General features: G+C 39.9%; 1 protein-coding gene across 4 annotated transcripts in view; it reads right to left on the bottom strand.

Moving 5' to 3' along the window:
* The window catches only part of LOC137344466 (TBC1 domain family member 22B-like), a 318,631-nt gene that overhangs the window by 271,653 nt on the left and 20,724 nt on the right, over positions 1 to 26,254 (bottom strand). For all 4 annotated transcript variants that reach the window (XM_068007450.1, XM_068007451.1, XM_068007449.1 and 1 more), the window contains one exon: positions 13,513 to 13,826. In XM_068007450.1, coding sequence (XP_067863551.1) covers positions 13,513 to 13,826 — 314 coding nt within the window. The remainder of the gene's footprint in view (positions 1 to 13,512; positions 13,827 to 26,254) is intronic.

Below are 26,254 nucleotides of genomic sequence, written 5' to 3' on the forward strand. Positions count from 1 at the left end.
TTGCTATCTCTGTAACCTCCTCCAATATTACAACCTTCCAACCCCCAAACTCTCAGTCCCTTTGACTCCAGCCTCGTCCATTTCCCCTCCCTTCACCCCACCATTAACAGCCATGCCTTCAGTTGCCTAGGCCCCATGCTCTGGAACTCCCTCCTTAAAAAATGCCGCCTCTCAACCTCCCCTCCTCCTTCAAGACTATTGTTAAAACTCCTTCTTTGACTCGTCTTTTGGTCACCCCACCTAATAGTTCCTTCTTTGGCTCGGTGTCCATTTTCATAAAGGCTCTGTGAACTGCCTTGAGACATTTTTCTATAGTTGATTGGTAAATGCATTTAAGGGAAAGCTAGATAAGTACATAAGGGAGAAAGGAATAGAAGGATATGTTGATAGGGTGAAATGAAGTAAATAGAGAGGGAGGAGGCTCGTGCAGAGCATAAATACCAGCATTGGGCCAAATGGCCTGTATCTCTGCTTTACATTCTATGTAATGTGTATATATGTATCATATATATTACATGTATAGTCATAAACAAGATACAAAGGGCATTAGAATATATATATACTGATTGTGATAAAGGTTGGTAATCTAGAGTGAAATAAAAGCTGTTACAATTTGTGCTCTCTCCCAATCTTTATACCCTGACAATTTGGGTCTCTTTCTATCTTCTGCTCATGTTTAATCCAAAAGTCAGCATCCACAGACAAGTCCATACTCCCTCAATCGGAAACCTGACCTGGAATGCAGCAAACGGTTACCCCTTTTAGTGAGCTGTGTACAGTGAAAACAGTAGGCATTACCCCCTCCCTGCAACTTGTGATCTCTCCAAAATTGGCAGGAAACAAAGCACTGAAATATCATATAATTCAGGCTTAAAATTAGCCTTTAATTAAGAGACAGAAATAACACTGAAGTAGATCAATCATCAGAATGAGGACACTTAATTTCTTAAAAGTACTTTAAAACAATTTCAAAAGAAAAAAGTTTCAAAAGAATAAAAGTCCCAAACCCCTGCAGTAACTTTCCTAACTTGGCTAACACGACCTTCATTAAAAGCTGTTACGTGAGAAAGACACTTCATGGAGTCCCCATAGTCGTGCAGCAAGAAGGGAATTGAACATATGCTGCAAGTCCCAGTTATGTCTGCCTTTTCTCTTTGATCCAGCTAGGAGAAAGACCAATATACTTCTTACAATTGATCAAAGCTGTCAATCAAAAATAGATTTCAAAGTTAGCAGGAAAAGACTGAAGAACAAGCCATTGACAGCCTGGAAACCAATGTTAAATAGTTCCATTTATCTAGGTCGGCATCGCATCTTCGAACACTTGCTGAGCAATACAAATTGTTTGATCCTAAAAGGCCATATACATCTGCTATAACCAGAAGCTGCTAATTACAAACATACGAACAATGACAGACAGGAAAAGACCTGCTGGTCCATCCAGTCCCACACAACTGTGATACCTTGTGTATCACAATATATACATTTTCCACCCCACCCAAAACCATGAGATCTCCTGAGAGAGGTGAAAAATCGGATAAAAACCCAGGCCAATTTGGGGCAAAAAATCTGGAAAATTCCTCCCCGACCCCACTAGGCGATCAAAACTAGTCCAGGAGATGACTCTGGCCTTGATAATTCTATGCAGTACCTACTTTTTGTAAGAAGTGATCTCCATTCCTGCCAAAAACAGGAACAGCTCTAGCTTGAAGGAATTCAGTGAATCGCCTTCCACCACACAAGCCGGTAGACTGTTCCATAGGTTAGAAACATAGAAAGTTGGAGCAAGAGTCGGCCATTCGGCTCTTCGAACCTGCTCCGCCATTCAATATGATTATGGCTGATCCTCTATCTCAATACCATATTCCTGATCTCTCCCCATACCCCTTGATGCCTATTGTGTCCAGAAATCTATCTATCTCCTTCTTAAATATATTCAGTGACTTGGCCTCCACAGCCTTCTGTGGTCGAGAATTCCACAGATTCACCACCCTCTGAGTGAAGAAATTTCTCCTCATCTCAGTCCTAAATGTCCTACCTCATATCCTGAGACTGTGACCCCTCGTTCTGGACCCCCCAGCCAGGGGAAACATCCTCCCTGCATCCAGTCTGTCTAGCCCTGTCAGAATTTTATATGTTTCAATGAGATCCCCTCTCATTCTTCTAAACTCTACTGAATACAGGCCTAGTGGACCCAATCTCTCCTCATACGACAGTCCTGCCATCCCAGGAATCAGTCGCTGCACTCCCTCTATGGCAAGTATATCCTTTCTTAGGTAAGGAGACGAAAACTGCACACAATACTCCAGGGTGTGGTCTCACCAAGGCAGTAAGACATCCTTGCTCCTGTACTCAAATCCTCTTGCAATGAAGGCCAACATACCATTTGCGTATAGGTTCACTATTCTTTGAGAAAAGAACCACCTCCTGACACCTGACCTAGATCTGGCCTTATACAACTCAAAATGGCAACCCCCTGGTCCTCCCTAATTTATTTAATTGGAACAAACTGTCAACTTGAACACAATCTATTCGTTTCATCATCTTATAAACCTCGATTAGATCACACCTAAGTCTGCACTTCTCTAAAGTTCCATCTCTTTTAGCCTATCTTGATAACGAAGATGCTTTAACCTGGGAATTAGTCTAGTGGCTCTTCTCTGCACCCTTTCCAAAGCCTCAGTATCACCCCCACCATGTGAGGAGACCAAAACTGGACATAGTATTCTAACAGAGGCCTAATCAAGGTTTTGTACAAGGACAAAATAGTATGCTTTGTCTTATAGTCAATTGTCCTGTAAATGCACCCCAACACCCTATTCGCTCTAGCTATCGCTTCATGGCATTGTTCATGAACCTTACAGATCTATGCACTAGAACGTCCAGATCTCTTTCTTTCTCCACCTACTTTAATGCTTTTCCCTGAAGGGTGTATACGTTCAGCATTCACCATACCTACATGCATTCCAAGTTAAACATAATTTGCCAGTCACGAGTCCAATCCCCCAATACATCAAGATCCGCCTGAAGTAGTTGAGCATCGTCTACAATCCTAACACTCGCACAGATCTTAGTATCAACTGCAAATCTGCAGATTGTGTCCCCAACTCCCACATCTAGATCATTAATAAAAATAGTAAAGAGCAATTCTGACAGTGTGCACCTGACTGGCTTATGCAAAAACAAAGCTTGTTTTGATCCGTTCAGCCATTAGGAGTAATGATAGTATTTCCTCTCTCTGGCAACTTTAAATACATCAACATATCACAAGCCCAAGGTATCTGGACAAAAAATCTGAATCTAATGAGGGACTGTTTACAGAGAAAGCTGCAAATGAAGAACAGATCGACTCCCCCTTGTTCAACTGGAAAAACTATCTCGGAGGACAATTTTAAAATTGATACGATACTTGCGTAGCTGCACACTCTTAAGAACAAAATCATATAGATTCTTATGATCTGAAATAGGACATATCTCTGATCTGTCATACCCTTTACCAACATGAAGCACTGACCGTTTGTGACCACCAGAATGTATTAAAGAAATAGGCACATATGCCAGCTACCACCCAACAAATATAGCTTAATAAACTCATTTGTAAAAATAACCCAAACATTTGGAATTTGAAAAACTCAGTGAATATGTTCAAGAATGTAATCTAATCTTAGGCTTCATATGCATAGTATAAATTGCTCACAAATCATTCCCCTGGTTTAAGAAGTTAGCTATACCCTTATGTAGACAAAAGTCTTGTAAGACTCCCATGTCTCCACTATTCTCGATATAAAATTAAATCGCAAAACTACATACGTGGCCGAATTTCACAGCAGCATTTTATTATGTCCAAATTAATTTTAACAAAATCTATTGGCTAGTTTTCAGCATAGATACGTAATTGTAAATAAAGTACATGGCAGCTTGATCCAGCTGCAACATATATATCCCCAAGTTAAAAAACTGCCAGCTCAATCAGGTAATATACTTTTGGTTTTTACAAGCTGAAAATGAACGCAACTTTCATCACTTAGTAAGCAACTCCAATTCATGCCTCCATTGTTTTCAATCCTTCCCTGTAGCAGTTCTTCCCAATTTATTTTTACAAAATCTTTTGCTGAAATCAGTATAAATGTCTCCATCCCCTATACCAGCCACCCTTGTGGCCCAACAAAGACAGAATTTGGTTCTGTGTCAAGTTTCCTGCTGTGGACTTACAACAATTAGAAACTAGGCTGAGCTCACACTCATTTCATAAAGGACCTTTACAGCTGGCAGAAACAAGAGACTTTCATTCCAACATTTTGGGCTGGATTTAATCCCAGTTCCCAGAAATGAAAGAACCATGTGCTAACCAACTATGTCATGGCATAAGTACTATTTATGAAATACCACTGCCTACATATTTAATGAAAACAGTAACATTCAATGTAAAACAATTACCATATTTAAAAGATTATGCATAATTTTAAGATTTAAACCCAGGTTTATTATATTAATGATCACTATATGTGCTTTAATAATGTCAGTCACAATCATATAAATTTCCCCTCTGTTTTTGCAAGGCTTAGGTGAACACTCCAAACTACCCACCATTACCTACAAGCTGAATTGCCAGCTCTCATCTGGACATGCTAGGGAATACCACAACAGTAATTCAATTTACACAATTACAGGTACACCTCCTGCAACCAATCCACATACCAGCAGTCAGTAAGTTTGACTAACTTCCAGTCTACAAATGGTCAGAAGTTAATTTTGTGCAGTAATTTTGAAAAAGCAGAAGGAAATTCTTAAATAAAGAAAAAGGAATTCCAAAGGTAAACAGAGGCAGGCAGAAACCTATCTGGAGGTTTGTAAACAAAAACAACTATCCCATGGTACACTACTCTGATTTTCCTCTAACCTGGTATGCTGAATTATATTGAAATCATCCAACTTACTAAACATCAGCACAGCAGAATAAATCATTGCAGAAAGGTTTGTGATGTCTTTCCCAAAATCAATATAAACAGAAGTACCAGCCATGAAATTTAGGTGAAAGATTGATAAATAGAAATGACCCAGTTTCTAAAGAAAGTATAAAAACAACCCTTAGTGGATTACAAAATTCCCACAAGCAATTTGTAAATTTCTTGCAAGATCTCCACAGAATGCTAGCTCACTGGTTTTGCTGAAATTACCCTATGTCCCAAGGAATATGCCCCTGTAATTGCTTCAGTCTGGCATTAAATATGATTGATATTTTAGTGATCCTGTTAACCGCAAAAGCATTACAATTCATTGCACATCTCTCCCTTGATGGGAACGGACTCCACTGGCCTGCTGCTCTAGAACTTCACCCTCCAGTCATAAAGTTAGAAGATGAGAGGCTTGACCAATGAATCACCAGCAAGAATAATATTCACTTCACTACTTTTGGCTGTAAATTAAGACAAGGAACAGCAGGATATGGACTTTTTTTCCAGCCAGCAGTAGCTCCCCTAGTGGTTTATTAAAATATACAAGTTAAGTTAAAGATGAACAAAACTTTATTGCACAAGTGAAATGTTTACACAGCCTCACTTGAAGTCTTTGCAACCTGTCACTGAGATATTAATGGCACACAAGAATATACTTTCTCTCATTCCCCTGTAGATTAGCAGCTTTCCTCTTCTCCCTTCCTTTGTCCACATCCCATAAATTCAGGAATAGCACACAGTAAAATTGTCCTCCCACTTTTGCTAAGGAGAGGTTGTTCTCAGTCGTCATTGCAGAATTATTTCCTTAGTATGCCTTTAAAAGCTGCATAACTGCAGTAAATAAAAGGGCAAAGATGTTTATATTTCTTTGAGAAGAGGAGAACATGGAAATTAACTAAATTTAATCAATGCAAGCAAGATGAAACGTGACTGAGTAACACTGTCAAAAAGATTCTGCTTGACTGAGCAGGAGGAATCCATATATCACCCATGCACACAGTGCTATCCGCTGCTGGGAGTGCAACAGAGTACATCGTGCAGCATGTCAGACATGATGTTACCAATTCACACAACGTCCCCATTTTGCTGTAGCGGAAATGGCAGAGCTGATGAAGCACCGTGAAGAGGTTTGCAGCAGTCAGTAAGACTTCTGATTAACAAAAGCTTCGAGTATCAGCACCACAATTTTTTTTCCAGTTGCATGGAGGGCCATTGATAAGAAATTTAAACCTTTTCTTGTTTGTAAACACATAACGTAACGATAAATCACATCAAAACACACTTCTGCGTCTCTTGTACAGAACTTTGGGATGAAAATGACACATAGGTCTTTCCCTCCCCAAACAAAAGAATTTGCCAAACACTTCTTCATAAAGACCTTGTCCCTTTATAATTACTTGTAATCTTATGACCTCAAACTATTTGCAAGGCAACATTCCTTTAAAATTGATAATTTTTTTTTAAAAAAGAAAAAAGGATAAACAGTGAATTAGCACAAACAAGGTCATGACTTGGCAAGTCCATCTCAAGCAGTCAAAAGATACCAGGTACACAGCTTCCTGAAGAGCTTAATTTTCATTGCGACTCTCCTGAACGTAAAATAAAGTGAGGATTTCTCAGCTCTTCCCAGTTATATTTTCCAAGTTTTAAAAAAACTCCCATCTGAATTATCTTGTTCAGGACAATGAAATGACTCAGCAACATGCAAGGACGCGTCTTCCTATTTAGCACTGTAATTGTCGGATGAAAACTGCCATTAGAAACAATTTATAGCATATACTTGGTACATTTACTATAGACTAGCATATTTGTTTAAATTTAGTGTTTATTTTTTTTATTCGTTCATGGGATGTGGGCGTCGCTGGCGAGGCCAGCATTTATTGCCCATCCCTAATTGCCCTTGAGAAGATGGTGGTGAGCCGCCTTCTTGAACTGCTGCAGTCCGTGTGGTGAAGGTTCTCCCACAGTGCTGTTAGGGAGGGAGTTCCAGGATTTTGACCAAGCGACGATGAAGGAACGGCGATATATTTCCAAGTCGGGATGGTGTGTTACTTGGAGGGGAACGTGCAGGTGGTGTTGTTCCCATGTGCCTGCTGCTCTTGTCCTTTTAGTGTTTAGAAATATGTTCTACTATTATGCATTCTCTTTCAAAACGTTATTTACTCTCAAATTACTCAAAGCTTTAATATGTGTAATAATTTATCAACGATGGCAGGCAAAACAAACAGATCAATGAACTGAATACTGACTAAAAACAATCATGGATTTGGTCCCAAGAGAAAAGAGACATCCCAGGGCCACTTCCTTCCACCACCAGGCTCAGTGCCAGGCGCACAGGCCTTGCAGTACCTGGCTGTTGAGGATGATGCTCCGGTGATGCAGCTGGCAGCTGGAACTCCACAAGAGCAGCCCACCTGCTCCCCATGACCCTCGAAGCAGCTTCAGGAACCCAGCTCCCAACTCCCTGATTCCGACTCACAGAGGCCGTGCCCATGGCACAAGGGTTCGTGCACGTGGCGGGCAAGGCGTAGGACCGAATAGGATGCCCTTCTCGTGCAGAATCCACCTCCACGCACTCAGTCTCACTCACAGCTGACCCTCAGGCACGTCTGTGAGGGTATTAGTCTTGTAAATAGTTTCACAGATAGAATCATAGAAAGGTTACAGAACGGAAGGAGGTCATTCAGCCCATCGAGTCCGCGCCGGCACTATGCAAGAGCAATCCAGTTAGTCCCACTCCCCCGCCCTGTTCAAGTACTCATCCAGTTCCCTTTTGAAGGCCATGATTGAATCTGCCTCCACTACCCACTCGGGCAGTGCATTCCAGATCCTAACCACTCACTGGGTAAAAAGGTTTTTCCTTATGTCACCTTCGGTTCTTTTGCCAATCACCTTAAATCTATGTCCTCTGGTTCTTGACCCTTCCACCAATGGGAACAGTTTCTCTCTATCTACTCTGTCTAGACCCTTCATGATTTTGAATACCTCTATCAAATCTCCTCGCAACCGTCTCTGTTCCAAGGAGAACGTTCTTATTACATTTGTTGCTATTGTTGGTGTTATTTATTACTCTTGATGCTAATGTTGCTGTTGCTGCTGCTGTTAAATAATTGTGATGTGGAGATGCCGGTGATGGACTGGGGTTAACAATTGTAAACAATTTTACAACACCAAGTTATAGTCCAACGATTTTATTTTTAATCCCACAAGCTTTCGGGGGCTTTCCCCTTCCTCAGGGGAAGAAATCTAGCACTGCTGCTCAGTTCACAGGCAGTGATGTATAAATGTTCACTGTAGAATGTGTGCTTGACAACGTTAATAAAGTCCTACTGATTTGCACTACTTCCTGATGAAGATGTAATTTTTCATTCTTTTCCACACCGCCTGAGGAAGGGGAAAGCCCCCGAAAGCTTGTGGGATTAAAAATAAAATCGTTGGACGATAACTTGGTGTTGTAAAATTGTTAAATAATTGAGAAGACGTTTGCAACTTGTTGAAATTTTAAATTTTTTTAAATAATTTTTACATTTACAAGTGTTTCTCATTATCATATTAGAAGTCGTTTGCAACTTTTTGATACTTTGAAAAGGTTTACTACTTTTGAACAAATCTACATTTACAACTGCTGTCAAAGGAGAAATCTAGCACTGCTGCTCAGTTCACAGGCAGTGATGTATAAATGTTCACTGTAGAATGTGTGCTTGACAACGTTAATAAAGTCCTACTGATTTGCACTACTTCCTGATGAAGATGTAATTTTTCATTCTTATTCCACTGAATAAAAAGTTCCATTGTTTGACTTGAATTTGATGGGCAATAAATGCCGGCCTCGCCAGCGACGTCCACATCCCATGAACGAATAGTAAAAAAAACATGTCTGCCCTTCCTTTTGTTCACGCCATGATGAGGAATCATTTAACTGACACAATCAGGACTTCCTGGTCCACCTCAATTCTGTTGGTGGTGTCTTGGGGTGGGGGTGGGGGTGGGGGTGGGGGGGGGGGGGGCGAAGTGGAGGAGGCATATTACGGCTAACATTGTCCAAATGACTGAGCCACCTTCTGCTCTCTAGCCACCCTGCCCGCTGCAGCTGTGCCTTCCACCATCCGTGGCCCCAGCGACATCCAGGTAAAGATCATCCAGATCCACTGGCATCTTGTCTGCCAGGTTAAGGGTCAGTCCTTTCTGCAGGGCAAAGTTGTGCAATGCTCAGCAAACTACCACAATCTTGACCACTTTGCTAGGCGAGTACTGCAAAACACCCCCCAACCTGTCCAGGCACTGGAAGCATAATTTCAGCACCCCTACTGTCCTCTCCACCACTTGACGCTTGCACAGTTGTACCTTTCCTGTGCTGTGTTATTGGTGATGAAGAAGGGTGTCATCAGCCATGGCTTCAGCCTTGTTCACTGAAATCCATCCACCTGCTTGTCCCTCCCTGGTGAACGTTACGTACATTGGCGTATCAAAGAACGAAGGCATTTCCCTGATGCTCTGCATTAACACGCATGATGCGCAGTTGGATATCGCAGGCTATCACATTCAACGAATGGTAGCCTTTCCTGTTTATCAATGTCACAGGTTCATCACGTGGTGCCTTCAGTAGCACGTGGGTTCCATCAATGACCCCCTACACTCTGGGGATGCCAACAATCCTATGGAATGCAATGGACCTCTCCCTTTGCTGCGCTGGAGACATGTCATACCTGATGAACCCGGATGCAATGCAGAATATGGCCTCCATGACCTACTGAATGCAGGCCCTTGCGTCGCCCTGGGTGATGTTGCAAATGCCACGGGTGCCAGCCTGAAAGGAGCCACATGCACAGAAGTTGAGGCTTATTGTCACCTTCATGGTCACTGTCAAGGCCCTGTTGGAGATAGACCATGGCAGCAGGTCCTCTTTTAGGATGTCACAGAAGCAGCCGATTACCTTCTTGCTGAAGAGCAGCCTTCTCACACAGAGCTCCTCTGACATTGTCTCAAAGGACATTCTCAACCTGTAGACACTCTACCGGGAGGGGGTAATTGTTCATCTGGGCAGCCTTCAGCCATGATGCCTCAACCTGCGGGCCTATTCTCTCTGCTCCTCTTCCTGATGGTCTGTTAGCAACAGGAACAGTGAAACTCCAAGTGGGTAAACCAGCTCACTGCTTTCATGCTCTTCTGAGTCTCAAAAGAGCTTTGTGTCCTAGAAATTATCACCTTTAAGCAATTGCAGGTGTTGATGGCAAAAGAATGTAACAAAAACAGATTCCCGAGACAGATTTAGGTATCAGACACCCTTACAAAATACAGTACCTGCTGGAGAGATAATCAACAGCTTCACTCTTCCCTTTCTGGGCCTCCAAGCTTCAGTGTCATGTGAGGACCTTAAATCACACCTTTGCCAAGGTCTTTACGTCATGAATTACCAGCCCTAAATGTCTCCGGCGAGATTAATTCGCATTAACATTGTAAATCCAGCAATTTCATGGCACGCAATGAATGTCAATGGGGAAGCTGAAGGCAAGGTTGTAATCTTTCCCGTTTTGTCGAGGCTAACGGTGGAGCGGAACAAATCATCCAGCAATTTGTGGAGAATCGGAACTCATGGGGTATCTCTTCTTCAAATTGCTAGATTTTTCACGAATGAATAATGGCGAGCGCTGTTAATTCGTCATTATCTTTCCAGCAATGTCTGGCCCATTAACTCTAACACAGGAATTAAATGTTTGGCAGCCACGCGGGATACAGTAAGAAAAAGATTCAAGTCTGGACTGTTTTTCCACAGGGGTCTGCAATAGTTCATTTTACGTAACCACATCTGAGAAAAAGATTCTTTCCAATTCCCATCTATGAAGCAGTCATTACCCTCAAAGATTCTACAATTTTGCCTCCCCCCACCAACCATTCACCAATCTCATCACTTTTAATCCTTTCCTGAAGATTTTAGCCACAGAGTTATGGCCTGGAGAAGTGAGCAGATCGTTCCTAATTTAGTGCATCCAAATCAAACAGGATTAATTCAAGGTTGCCATTCAGTGAATAAAATACAGAGGATGCTTTATGTTATTAACACGGCTACCCAGGCCCTGATCCTTTATTTCAATCCTGAGAAAGCATTTCCATTCCAGTAGACAGTTCAGCAGCCTGGTAAATATAGCATTAACACAGGTCCAGGAAAAGGTTTCTCAGCTGGGGTAGAATATTCAAACAACAGAAGTTGGGGGGCAGGGGGAGAACTTAGTTTTGGACAGCTTATATAGCATATACATTTATTTACTATGTCAAGCTTATGAATGACAGGCTTGGTAAATATGGAAAAGTATGCATCACATTGAGGAGGTCCTATTTAGAAATTCTTTCAAGGCTTTCCCAAACATTGTATCCTGTCAGATAGTAAAATTTAACTTCTACCTAAGGTATGATTAAAAAGCAGTAGGCCATACTGAGGCGCACCTCTAGGCTCTCTCCCACTGGCAGCACTAAAACTTCAATCCCAAGTTACAGACATTTTTAGAATCAGCAGGTAATCCTCCATAGAGGGAAACATTAGCAAGATAATCAATTTACCACACCCTCTCAAGAATGTACAGAATTCCTACTGTTTAAATGAAGTGGGTTTCTTTTACTAATCGTTGTTATGCTGCCTTCTGGAAGATTCAACCAACATGGCAGTTCCTCATATTGGCAACCCAACAGATTACTTCCTGGCCAATAACCACTCAAACACAAAGATGATATCCACTTCATACCCGTTTTATTAGCACGTTCAAGGCTCAAACTTTCAACTGAGACGTGAATAGGAGTGAGGTCTTAATAGAGACTTGTCAGAGGAGGAGTGGACAGCAGTTCATTCAGTCTCCATCTGTAATAAATCAAAAGGATATGCAATTATGAATCCTACATGAGTCTATTGTACTCCATCAGTGGTAAACCCAATCCTTCCATGGATTAGCTCCGACTTTTGGAGTGAAATGTGAGCAGGGAAATGCACCTATAAATTTTCTGTACCGAGTGTGTCATTTGAGTAGAGGCTCCTTGGATTGAGAACTTTTATGACCCAGTGCAATGCATGATGGAATTCCTCTCAGAATAGAAGAACTGTGCTGACACCAAGAAACGGAGATTAAATATGCTATTCATCGATGTATCCCTGTCTCAAGGCAGTGAGAACCAGCCAACTACTGTGTGATAAAGAAAAAAGAACTTGCATACTACCTTATGTCCTCAACGTTTACAACCAATGGATTGCTTCTGAAATGCAGTCACTATTGCTATGTAATCAAACACAGCAGCCAATCTACACACAGCAAGGTCTCACAAACAACAAAAAAATGAATGACCAAATAATCAATTTTTGGTGGCATTAGTTGAGGGAGGAATATTGGTCAGGACAAAGGGAAAACTCCCTACATTTTTTCCAATAATACCAGAGGAGCCTTTACATCCGCTTGAGCAGGCTGACAGGGCTTCAGTTTAATGTCTCATCTGAACGATGGCACCTCCAATAATGCAGCACTCCCTCAATAGTGCACTGAAGTATCAGCCCAGATTATATGCTCAAGTCTGCAATGGGGCTCGAAACCAAATCTTTTAACTCAGAGGCAAGAGTGCCATTAATTGAGCCAAGCTGAAACTTAAATATACTTAAAAGCATTATTGTCCCAGTTCAGATATTAATTGTTACAGAATCAGATTCCCACATTAGTTAACTTGCTCAGAAACATCTGCCTCATGCACATTGATTCTGCTGTTATCCCATCCATACTCATCATGAAGATGTACCAAATGGTAGTACAGTATTTGCGAAACTTGGAGATCTATTCTCCACATCAGGGGCTATTCAAAAATATTAGATTTTACACTTTTGAATTTTTTGTGATATAAATGTTAAATCAATCACATTTAAACAAACATCAAAATGACTGTGGAATGTAACATTGTAAAATATATATTGAAAAAGGTTCCATGAATAGATATTTTAATCCAAAGTACCATTAAGTGTAAAAGTTAAACCGCAGCCTGAGTCCTTATAATCCTCTATTTGGTGCGTACCCCACACCTCTCAAGACAAGGGTTTCATCCTGTTATTTGTGGTCACAGAGGTACGAGTTGTTACCCAAAGCACAACTCAAATGGTAATGCTACTGTAGAAATTGTTTCCATTCTGATACTGTTTTCAGAGTTCCAATCACAAGTTACATTCTTCCTGTGAGGCTCCTAACCCTACATCTTCCAATATCCTAATACTTTTTGTCTATTAGTTTGATAAGTCTCACTTTAATTCAAATAATTTTCTTCTTGTAGAAAAAAACGTTTGAGACAATTATAGTGATTACCAAAATTTTAAATATATTGACACACACACACACACACACACACACACACACCACAAGCTGAAAAGGAAGAACTTAACAGCATCCGAAGGTACCAGTTTTATATTTCTTTATGAAAGCTATATGAGCAACCTATCAACACAGCAAGGAATAATGTAAAATAGAGGGCTAGCAACCATTATCATCTTCAATGACCAAGAATAACTATGCCTGTAGAAGTATAAGCAGGCCCTTACCTGAAGACTTTGACAGTTGTACTTCACTGTTTGATTTGACCATCTTGCCATTCGTTTTAGCCTCATCGATTGAATCCGATTGCTGCATTTTCTCTCCAGGATATTCCTTCAATTTATTGTGGTTCTGAATGACCTGAGCAGCTGTTGCCATTGCAACCTTTGAGTTGAGGCTTTGGGAAGCAAATGACATGAACTCTTCTTCTTCATCATCCCCAATGTCCCAAGCATCACTGGTGCTTTTTGCAAACTCATGGAAACTTGAGGCTCTCTTTGACTTTGACTGTGCATACATCTTAGAACCTTCTTTAAGTAAGCTGCAAGAAGAAACCAACACAAAATGACTTAATATTACATCACTCCTCTGACAACTACATTGAAACAATGACCCTGAATCACGATTGGGGCTTGTTCGCCCACAAATTTAAGTTAAAATGTCAGTTCTATATTTTAAAAATATCTGCAAACAACATTAGTATAACTACCCATATAATGATTGTACAGTGATTAATTATTGTAAATCATTTTACACAAATAGATTTCAAAAAACTCCAATTGTATCATACTAATTCAGTTCACAAAACTAATGATTAGAATTTACATCCAACAGGAAGTAGAGCTATTTGCTAAAAATAATTGTATCTTCAGTCATCCATGTAAATGTGCAGCACAATAACAATAATTATTAATTGACTAAATTTTGTACTAAACATTAAAGCCTCCTACACTCCAGTATAAATGGCAATTGCCTCAAACAATTATCAAGCACAGGAACAATTTACTGTAGTCTAACTCAGAATGAATATCAAGGTTTCCATTCTTGGAACATACTGACGTCACATTGCTCCAGGGGTTGGTAGATCAGAACAAATTTATTTTGACAGTGCAGACAGTAATTCATTTTACTGGAAATGTTTTATAACCTTCACGGCAGCATGCAAAGCTTCATCTTACAGTCCAATCCTACATGTATGATCTAATACAACTCATGAACCTTGTATTACGAGGAACTCACATATTATCTGGTTCATTGTATAAAAATTGTTTCAGGTAGTAAACCACATGTACTCTTCATTAAAAAGTGTAAGAACAAGTTGGTTTGCACAGCATTTAATTCAACCTTTGTTCAAGGCTTGAAAAGCACCACTAGATATACTATCAACACTCAAACTGGGGAAAGCTTTGTGGCATATATTAATGATTAACTCTTTCACTTCAAGCCAGGAATCCAAGATCCACCTAAAGAGATAATTTCCATTTGTGTTGTGCTTCTGGAGACAGTGGCAACCTTAGTGACAACGTAAACACCACATCTGGCTATGCCAGCCACCATTTTGTCTGGCCATTGGCAAGCCAAGCATTCAGTGCACCCATACTATTTGTTATATCTCTAACCCGTGCAGACCTTCCCCTTACATGTCTGTGCATTTCTCCAGTGCGGTGAACTTCACAGATATCACAGCATCAAAAGACTCTGGTGTTAAGATCCTTTTCACAGGTGCTACTGCCACAATTCCAGAAGGAATAAAGTCAAGTGAAAAGCAATACATCTCTTATTTAAATTGCATTAGACAGTTGTTGTACTGACATCCCCCCAGGATTCACTATTGTGAAAAAGAAAAGCAACACAAGGATAAATGCTGAAGAGCATTACCACCCATATTTGTGGGTTACAAGTCTCAGCTTTGTAATGAATGATCTAGTCACATTCCAGAGACAACAGATTTGTTTTCTCATCAGTGTGGTCCATTGCAGAAATCTGGATTGATTACATAGAGCTAGATGGTTCGCAAAAAAATACATGAGGAATGCCATTCTACCCATTTTAGCTCATCAATCCGGAAAGACTCCCATCTAAACAGCCAATTGTTTCTTAAATGATTACAGGGTTTTTACCAGCCTTACTTTGAAGTCTATTCCATGTATTGATCACTGTGTGAAGAAGGGCTTTTTGACAGCAGCCCAAATGCAATGGGTCTGAATTTCTAACACTAAGCACAAAATTTCAAAATCAGGGGTACCTCATGGCTTTTGCCTCCTTCCATTTTAATTCCCATGATCCAACCATTACCATTCCTTTATTGATGACTCCTTTCCACATTCACCCATTTCCTTTAAGTAACATGCCCTCAGTGTACACAAACTCAATTTCTCTCACAGTACATTAGCTCAATCACTATATTTGGATCTCTTGTGTCAGCTTGGCTCCATTGATAGCATGCTCAACTCAGAGTCAGAAGGTCAGATGCAAGCCCAATTTCAGGATTTCAGCACATAATCTAGGCTGGCTCATCAGTGTAGTGTTGAAGATGTGCTGCACCATCAAATGTGCCACCTTTTGGATGAGATGTTGAATTGAGACTTCATCTTTCTCTTTATGTGGCTGTAAAAGATGCCATAGCTTTATTCAAAGAAATACAAGGAGTTCTTCCTTTGCTTGACCAACATTCATCCCCTCAACCAACATCACAAAAAACATATAAAACAGTCAGTCATTTTACGTGCTGTTTGTAACATTTTACAAGACGCAAATTGGCTACTGTGCTTGCCTACATAACAATAGTGACTACACTTCATAAACAATTTATTTAATGTGAAGCATTTTGGGTCATCCTGAGGACATGATAAGGTGCAATACAAATGCAGGCTCTTCTTTTCCTTTCTTCCTCCATGCCCTTCAATGAAGCAGTGAAAACATTGTTTCTTTCAATTTTTAAGACAGTTTTTTCATGTCTCTTCAAAGTTTAACAACAGCTACAATCTCTTTACTTTGAGACTCCATCCTTAGCCTTTCATCTTTCAACATTCTTGGCCTCAGCAATGTTCACTGAGCTAAAACGGAACGCTCACATTTCCTCACTCACTGTAGTTCCTTCTAAGAAGTCCAGATTCCTCCTTCATGCCAAGCAGTTCTTTTCCCCCAATAAGTCTGAATTCTCCATAAAGCCCATGTCACTCCAAGATTTGAAAACTGCTCACATATCTGAGGAGGTTCGTCAACTGCATCTCTCATGCTCTAGAAAACTATACAAGAAGAAGCTTGTCATCTGACCAGTGATCTCTCAGTCATCTCTTTACCATCCACACCTGTCATGAACTTTTGTCATTTTTTTGTAGATATTAATCGGTGCAGTGCTCTTCTGAACTTTCCTCTCTCGTTCTTCCAAGCTAAATAATTCTATATACTTTTCTTACTCCTTGTATTCCCCCATATTGAAAACAAGAATCATCATACAGTCTCCTACTCTAACTCATCCTTTCTCGGGAACTTCAGACTGTGAAAAGCCTCATCTCCCTCAGTCCTTCCTTTCATCTACAATCTTTTGGAAGTCTAGGTACAACACACAGTCCTCTTGGGATGACACTTCCTCAAAGAAGTCAAGGAGGTTAGTCAGGCAGGATCGTCCCCTGCTGAACCCATGTTGACTTGTGTTTACTAGATTATTGTTATACAGGTAATCTTCAACCTTACTCCTGATACTCAATTTAATTTTATTACATGGAACTGAATTAATATGAATAGATCAGTAGTTGCCTGCATCTGTTTTGTCACCCTTTTTGTTTTGGGCACCACTTTGACCAGTTCCTAATATAGTGGTACCTCTCCAGTGTCTAATGACTCCTTCATTATGATGGACAATGTCACACAAATCGCCTTCTTAGTTTCCCATAGCACTCTGGGATAAATATCATCTATACCTAGTGATTTATTAGTTTTGAGCCCCTTTAGCCTGTGTAGGACTTCAATCTAGATTGTGTCTAGATTATCTCTATTTGGGGAGGGCATATTGCTCAAGACTTCCTTTGTGAATACTTTGATAAAGTAGTCATTCAGAATATTTACTATCTCTTCTCATTCTCTGTTTTCACCCGTTAGCATCTCTTATGGTGTCACCTCTTCCCTGACTGTTGAAGTATTGAAAGAACTTCTTAGTGTTGCTATTCCTCTGCGGCTATGTTGTTTTCTAGGTCTCTCTTTGACTCTCTGATCACCCTTTTAACATATAGCTATGTTCCTCCCAGTGATGTCCTGCCCCTTTCGCCCTACAGTATTTGTACAGATTATTTTTCCTCTTTATTTCATTTTTGATTTGTTTACTGATCTACTTGGGGCCACATCTGTATAGTTGGAGTTTGCTGATTCTAAGTATGTACCTAATCTGTAAATTTGGCATTATTCCTTTAAAAGGTGTTCTACATGTCCTCTACTGAGATGTTGTTCCTCAATTAATTTGTTCGCGTTGTTCCCTCATTTAAGTTGTATATCTGGCTCAACTTTGGAATTACTCAACCCAGATCATTAGAATTTAATCGTTCTGTTATCGTTTCCCCCAAGGGTGCCACAACTTCCATTTTCTATACATTAATGAGCACTGGTGCCTATGGCTTTCTTCACGCACTAAGTCACAAAGCAATCGTGTGTTACATTTACTAACTCCGATTCTGAACCATTTGGATTTTCTCAATTTTTATTGGGTTGACTGAAGTTACTCATTAAAACAACTTTCTTGTTCTCACATAGCCTTCTTCTCTCTTCATAGAACAAACTGTATCCTGAAAGCCCTCTTCCCTGCCTCTCTATCCTCACCTCTAATAATGTGTGAAAAGCTCATGGAATTCTTTGTCACCGAGATTGAGATCATCCATTCAGCTGCCCCTGTTGCAGCCCCCTGCTGACAACACACCCTGCCCTAGCCCTGAACTCATCTCTCTATAGCTTCTCTTCCATCTCCCTCAATGCCCTCTCTGAGATCTTCTCCTCCATGAGACCCACCATTGGGAGCCATGCCTAGGCCCCAAGCTCTGGAATTCTCTCCCTGAACCGCTCAACTTCTCCAAGACCTATTCTAATGGCCATGTCTTTTAGCAAGCTTTTCATCATCCTGCTAATCTCCTCCTTTGGCTCACTGGCCATTTTTCAATTACACCTCTTAAGTACCTACATTAAATGTGCTATAAAAATGCAAGTAGCTATTGTTGTTGCTGTATTATGTGATTTTTAAGGTCCCCAGGTTATTTTTCCCTATATTATTTATTCCTACATGGACTAACACCGCCAGATCCCTTCCTGTCCCATTTGGTGCCCCTTCTATCTTTTCCTCAATATGTACTGCTCTAGCCCTAGATAGACAACTCACCATCCTGTAAGTATCATCTTTGTGACACAAGTTACCATCCACTTTCCTGAGTAACTGAATTAAAAAACAAAAATAGTGTGATGCAAACCCTGGGGTCATAATTCACATAGCTGTGTATGTGCAGAAATTTGCAAGAAGGAATTACATAGAATTTACAGTACAGGAAAAAGCCATTTGGCCCAACTGGTCTGTGCCAGTGCTTATGCTGCACATGAGCCTCCTCCTACCCTACTTTCTCTAACTCTACCTGCATATCCTTCTATTCGTATCTCCTTTCTACTTGTCCAATTTCCCCTTAAAATGGGTTTATACTATTTGCCTCAACTACTCCATGTGGGAGATATTCAAAATTATAAAACCTTTTGTCTCTGGAGTTCCTAACAACTATCTCTTAAAAAATATCAAGTCTAGCAAATTATTTATTGTTTTGTCTCCACATATGCAGTACTTTTAGTCTTACTAAAAAAAAATTAATATCTTGCTCAAATAAAATTGGATTGTTCAAGATATATAATGAACAATGTCCAACTTTCACTGATAATACTACAAAAAAATCTGTGCAGCAGTTTGGAAAAAGTAGGCCTTTATCCAGTATGCTAATAAAATTTAAGCAGCAACATGCAATTATTACTAGAATTCAAACTGGTTTGAATAAATGTTTAGTAGCATTACAATAGCTGCCTGCTCCAATATTTTCATTTACTGTAAGAAATATATTTATACTCTGTCCATATTACAGGGCAACATATTTAGTGGGGCAGAAAGAGTGGAGAAAAGGAGGGCTATGGCATTAACTATTTTTACATTTTCATTAATAACTGAAAAATGGCAAGCCCAACTTTATGACGCTTTGAGAGTGTCATGGTTCTGCTATTATAAGAACATTAATGAATTATGCTAACTAAATCCAATTTTCATAATCAAACTAGACTAATTAGGGAACAAGACTTATCACCACATATAAAATAGAGAAGGTAAAGGTAACAACATATGAATTTTAGGGAATAATATACAATAATACCAGTGTTTTTTTTTTAAAAGACACAGCTTATGTAATGAATTATTACTGTTAGAGTGACAGAAAATGTTTAAATAGATGTCACACAGAAATTTAGATTTATTCTTGATGAATAAGTGTCAAAGCTACTTCCAGCCTGCATAACATGCAAAGAGTATAAATAACAGTTTACATTTTTCAGAAAAACAGCTTTAACTATCTTGCTGTTTTGACAAGGTCATACTGGAGAAAACACACTTAGCCAAGCTGCAAGATAGAAAGAAATAAAAAAAGGATAATTTTCATGGCACATCAGATACAAATTGATGACCTCCAGTCTATACATTACTAGAATATACAATAATTTTATAAAACTGACTAGCAATTAGAAATTCATTACAGAAAGAGTTCAGTCCTTTTAAATATTGTCAACTGACAAAGTATAAATTGGCTTGCTTCAAATGTCACTGACTTCGCCATAACTTGCCAGGTTGGCATCCACGTAGGACCAGGAAAGACTGCTTATGGTATCATCAATGACATTATTCTAACCCTAACCACTAGGCAACTAGTCCAGTTCAAGTTCAATCTTTTAGTGACTTGCACCTCTTATTGATCTTTATGGCCTCCTCTTCTCCTTCAACAACAGGACCATGTAGCTAGAGTTCTTTTTTTATTATAAGGGCAAAAGCTATCTCTACTTTTCCTCACCTTTCACAACATGCCATCTCCAACTGAGAAGGGAGGTGGTAATCTATTCCCTGCCTCCTGCCAACATCTTCCTGAACCAACCGGTACCAAATTCAGGTGAGTGGACCAGAAAGGACTCTTCCTCTGATGATCTTTCTATGGCTGCTGCCCAGCTCTTTGCCACAGTAATACAGTTGAGATCAGGAGCTCAGTGGTGTGTCAGGAGGGGGAGATTGTAAGAACCTTATAATTTTTTACACATCTCTTCAGACCCAACATAGCATGCAGAACAAAGCATTAATACAAGGGCAAAGGCAGCAGAAAACTCAATACAAAAATAGGTATGATGGGATCATAACCTTACAATATCATCGCCATACAAAATTATGCACCACTGAATTCAATGATATTGCATTAGAAAGTGGATTTATCATTTGGAATTAGAGACAGATAAACCTTGAGAATAGACTAACAATAATATGGTTGAAATTGACATTATCTCAAAGACCTTGAAGAGAGATAGGAATCATTTAGTTTTAGGAACATAGGAACAGGAGTAGGCCATTCAGCCCTTGAGCCTGTTCTGCCATTCAACGAAATCCTGGCTGATCTGTATCATAACTCCATCCACCCGCCTTGGCTCCATATCCCTTAATACCTTTGGCTAGCAAAAATCTATCGATCTCAGATTTAAAATTATTAATGGAGCTAGCATCTACTGCTTTTTGTGGGAGTTCCACACTAGAAAAAGGAAAGCTGATTTAACAAATGAATCTAAGCATTCCTAAACAGACAATAAAATGTCTTCAGCACATAGCTGCTGCTATTATTTGTGCAGAGGTGTAATTTTTTGTCTTGTATCTTCTGAGATTCTAACTTTAATTGTACTTTTAAAAAAAAATCAGCAATGTATTCCAAATACCATGTGCTGGATTTTAGAAACTTAGGAGTTTCAAATCTTGATGGAGTGACTAGGGCATATAATTAAAGTCACATAACATTGAGTACATCTCTTGAACTGAGATTTTGTTGTGATGTAACAATGTTATTCAATCAGGTGCTGATTTACCTGTGATGTCATGATGCTGTGACACCACATGATACTATTATTGCATTATGAATACATTACTAGTGTTGATGATTTGTTGGAGTGCTATGTTCTATGCCTATGACTTAAAAATATTGTGCCCTTCAGTGTTTCGCCAACCCCTTGCTCATTAATATTTCCTAATTTACATAAAATAACCACAACATTAGCACTTCCCTAGATCATTTGGGCAAATATATTGACCTGAACATGTTCCAACAGATATCTGCAGACATAGCACAGTTTGAAGAAAAAAAATTCTGTGAGGAAAGAGATTTTTTTTAAAACTATTTACAGAGACATGTCATGGTGCATTAAAATATGGTTAAAGTTGAAAATGCAAACCTGTGCCATACAATCACCAAAACAACATAATTAAATTATATCACCTAACCCTTATACCCATCTCAGGATTGGCTGATAAGGACATCCCATACAACAGCATGCTCAAAGAAGAGCAACGAGGTTCAAACCCAGACTATTTCCATTATGCAGACGATGTACCTCTGTCTGTTTCTTTCTCTCTCTCTCTCTCTTTTCCCATCTTTTGTCCCTATCCCAGATTCCTACATACACCCTTCATTTCTCTCCTGGTCTAAACAAGAGCATTAACAGCAATGAAAACAACTTATACTCATTAGCACAGGTAAACAGCAGATGTTAAACAGCATTAAAGTGCATAGATCCTTTGACTTGGATTGTTTTACTGTCAATTTTCTCCCCTCCCCCTCTCCTGAAGGCACAAAGGCCTTGCTGTGGTATAGTTCCACCGGCACTGAACATCCTCTGGTACTTTGCCCAAGTAGCCATTATTCATGTAAGAGCCCAGATAGTGAGCATCGGCAGATTATTTCACCGTGGGGACAGGAACATCACAGTTGAGTGGCCGATCATGTCCTCATCCGACATCTACACATATGCACTTCCAGCAGGGGTCACTGGATAATGATCACTAGTGTGAACCTTAACCAATATTCCTCTACCTAATCCAGGAATGTTGCAGTCAACTGCAGAACCCTTGCTGCCACTCTGATCAAGATCAATTAACTCAACACAAACTGAGGAATGAACTTGGTACCTTCTCGATTTTATGGCTCAAATGCTTACCGTTTTAACCAGCTGAGGCATCAGGGGAGCCTAGAGTGCATAGATTCTGATAGCATAATTAACTGCCCCATGCTTAGAAAGGGCAAGCCAGAATGGAATAAAAAACAAATGGAAGGAAAGAGATCAAAAAATTGTTCAATTTTGGGGTGACAAGTGCCCTACAATTGCAGAAGAACAGATTCCTCATCAACAACACTGTAAGCAGAGGGCTGTTAAAGCCTCTCAGCCAAGAGACTGCCTGCTTCTCTGCATGCTACTGACAACAAGGAGTCTGTTTACAAATCTTTTCTGCAGCTATACACATATTTCAATCTCAGATTTTGCTTTTCAAGTGTTTTATACTGTATCACCCAGTGCAAAAAAAACAAAATCCAACTGACTAAGCAGATTCAAGTATTGAGTGAATTTCTGGTCAATCAAAAGTTCAATGTAGAAGTGCAGATAAGCAACAGTTCAATTTAAGGATAGAAACAAATCAGTTATACAGTGAATAGACTTTGATGCCGTTGATCACTTATGCACACAACCGCATCTAATTTTGCAGCACTAACGTAAAGTTGCTTTTACTGTGACTACCATGTAAAGGATGTTTATCCTGCAATGGATACAAGTTTTTATAATTTTCATTTCATTTACGCCGCTAAAAGTCACAGCACTGAAATACTAATGCTTAAATATATATTATCTCGAGGATGCATGGCAGTAACCTTGGTGAAATGCTTCGACAGCACCTCCCTCCCCTCCTCTACCACCGAGAAGGACAAGAGCAGCAACATCGTGGGAACACCATTCCCTCCAAGTCACACACCATTCTGACTTGGACATATATTGCTGTTCCTTCATAGTCACTCCAGTTAATATCCTGGAATTCCCTACCCAACACCATCACTACAAGGACAGCAGCAGATCAAGGCACAACCAGGTATAGCCAAAAAATGCAGCCTTGCCAGAGACAGTCACATCCCAAGAACAAAGTAAAAAAAGAAATGTTTAATCTGTAGTTTGCACCTATAAGTTAACTAGTGTAGTCTACAAAATCTTCACTATTAGGGAAAAAAATTACTTAATACCTAATGGAGTAATTGCATTTACATTTTACTCTCAACCGCTCAGACCGTATGTCCTGCACAACATACATCAACTTTAAATGCAGGTGCCACATAGGATATTAAGAGTTCAGTGTGACCCTGCTCGGAACTTGCAATAGGATTCCATTCACCCAAGCCTACCTTACAAAGTAATTCCTAACCACAGACACAGTATTTTCCATTCAGCCAAATAATCTTCTGCAGCAATTACACATATTTAGGATCTGCACTAACAGCTAATGGAAATAATATAACTACAATAAAAGTACTGATTGTGACACAGGTTATTGTTACATCAGTCCATGTACACATTTAAAACAGTTACCTGTAGTTATCAAGATAACTTACGATTTCCATGGATATTAGGATAGCAAATTAAAGGTATTAAACTTATGAAAACATAAAATGTTTGTAAATCAAAATTACTTGGAAGAAGTGTTTAAAGCATTTGAGACAGCCTTAATCGTGTAATTGTTAGGAAAACAATCATACAATCACATTACTGTACAACCGACAGATCTGCTAATCCCACTTTGATGAGTTTAGCAGGTAGGAAATCTCACCAGTGATAGTGAAATAAGGGCTGATCTTGCAGGAGTGCCAGAGACCCAGATACCAACTAACAAGCAGCACAAACACGAGAAGCAACCAGGTATAGGCAATAAATCGCAGCCTTGCCAGAGTCATCCACATCCCGAGAACAAAGTAAAATAAAACTGATGTTTAATTTGTAGTTTGCACCTCGAAGTTAGGTGAATTAGTCCAGTCTTTTCCAAGGGAGAAAATAAAAATAAATACAAACCAATAAAGGCCTCAACACACAATCATGACTGAAAGTGTTAATTTAGTAGCACAATACTGGGCTGCCACCCATTAAATGTTACTTCACGTGTGTACATCAACTCTGATTTTTACATGTAGGAAATCTTCCATCTGTAAGCAACAGCATTTCAAAATCATATCCATTGAAAAAAAAATTAAATATGATCTTTGAGTCCACTGGCAACAAAAAGTTAAAAGGACAGCTCAGTAGCAAGGGAGACTGACAGCAATATTCAGTTTTAAATACTGAATGAAATGTCAATGTTTCCTGATCATGGATTCATGGTTATGTCCATATATATAAAATTATGCTAATATCACATACATATGTAAAAAAGGGACTTAATTGATATGCAAACAGGTCGACATTTCAAACCTGCCACCACCCTTCTTCAGTAAGTCCATTCAATTTTAACACCTCATCTAGTAGGCAACTGGGTGAACTACTGACTATTAAGTTGTGCAGACCAGGAGGGTTGCAAGTTCAATTCCCAGCCTTTATTGAGTTAGATCATCTCTGGGCCCCAAGCCTGGGAAGCGTGAACAGGCAAAACAGAGAAAAATCGGCCAACTTTTTCAGTCCCATGGCTCATGCTGGAAAGTGTGTGTCGGTAAATGTTAGGTTAGGACAAGATTGGAATAGCTATGAAGCCCTCTTCAGCTGAATAGTCTGCCAGTGCTCACTGTCTAGATTCACACTTGACAAATGAGCACTTGGGAGATATGCTGGAGGGCTGCTGGATTTCTTGGAGTCGTACTCCAACATGTCAGTGCCTTCAAGGTGGGGGTGGGGGGGTGGGGGGGGAAATGGAATAAATAACATGAAACATTTTCCCATCCTAGACTTTAGACCATTCGATTCAAACAAATCAATTTGGGATCCAGTCAGTAGTCATGGTTGAATTTTTTTACCTTTGTTTCACACCGGTTTCTATCATTGACGTTGTCAATGCTCTTTTTCAGGGGTCAGCTTAACTCAGTTAATAGCACTGTCAATGGCTGTGTATTTAAGCTTTCCTCCAAGAGCCAAATGCAGTGCTAAGGGAGTGACACATTGTCAGAAGTGCCATCTTGCAGATGAAATGTTAAGCCAAGACCCTGTCTGCCTGTTCTGATGGTTCAGGTGGATATTAAAGATCTCATGGCACCAGATGAAGAAGAGCAGGGAGTTCTCCCAGTGTTCTGACAAATATTCTTCACTCCACCATCAAAAACAGATTATCTGGTCATTTATCTCACTACTGTTTGCTGGACTCATTGTGCGCCAAATAGCTGCTGAATTAACCCACATAACAATTAAAAACTGTACAATATAATTTGCTCAATATAATTATCCATTCTCCCATTAACAGCATTTCCGATTAATGAGAATTTTTACAGATAATGGGAAACCATTGGGAGTCAGGGATGCCAACATTTGTTATTGTTTCAAATCACAGTCCTCCTGCTGGCAACATGAGCAGGTGCTGCACAGCTGGTCAATCAACTGACCTGCTGGTTCACAGCTCCCCTGCTCACAACTCCAGCCACCAGCCCGAACACAGACCCAAAACAGCTGGCCAAAAACATTCCTCCATAACAACCACTGCCCTCCCCAGCTACAAAGGTGAGCAGTGAAAGCAGTGCAAGCTTATTTCTCACAATCCCATTGGCAGCCCCCACAGCACTGATCTCAGTACCAACTCTGAAATCAGTACAGAGCCTGCATGTTAAAATGCAATCTATTCTGGGGTCTGTGGATGAGCCAGTGGCAAGAGTCACAGACAGGTAAAAGGGAGAGCTATAAGTCGGCAGGTCAACCAGTTTTCTATGCAGA

Source organism: Heptranchias perlo, chromosome 27 (genome assembly GCF_035084215.1).
Source record: "Heptranchias perlo isolate sHepPer1 chromosome 27, sHepPer1.hap1, whole genome shotgun sequence".
NCBI classification, from domain to species: Eukaryota; Metazoa; Chordata; class Chondrichthyes; order Hexanchiformes; family Hexanchidae; genus Heptranchias; species Heptranchias perlo.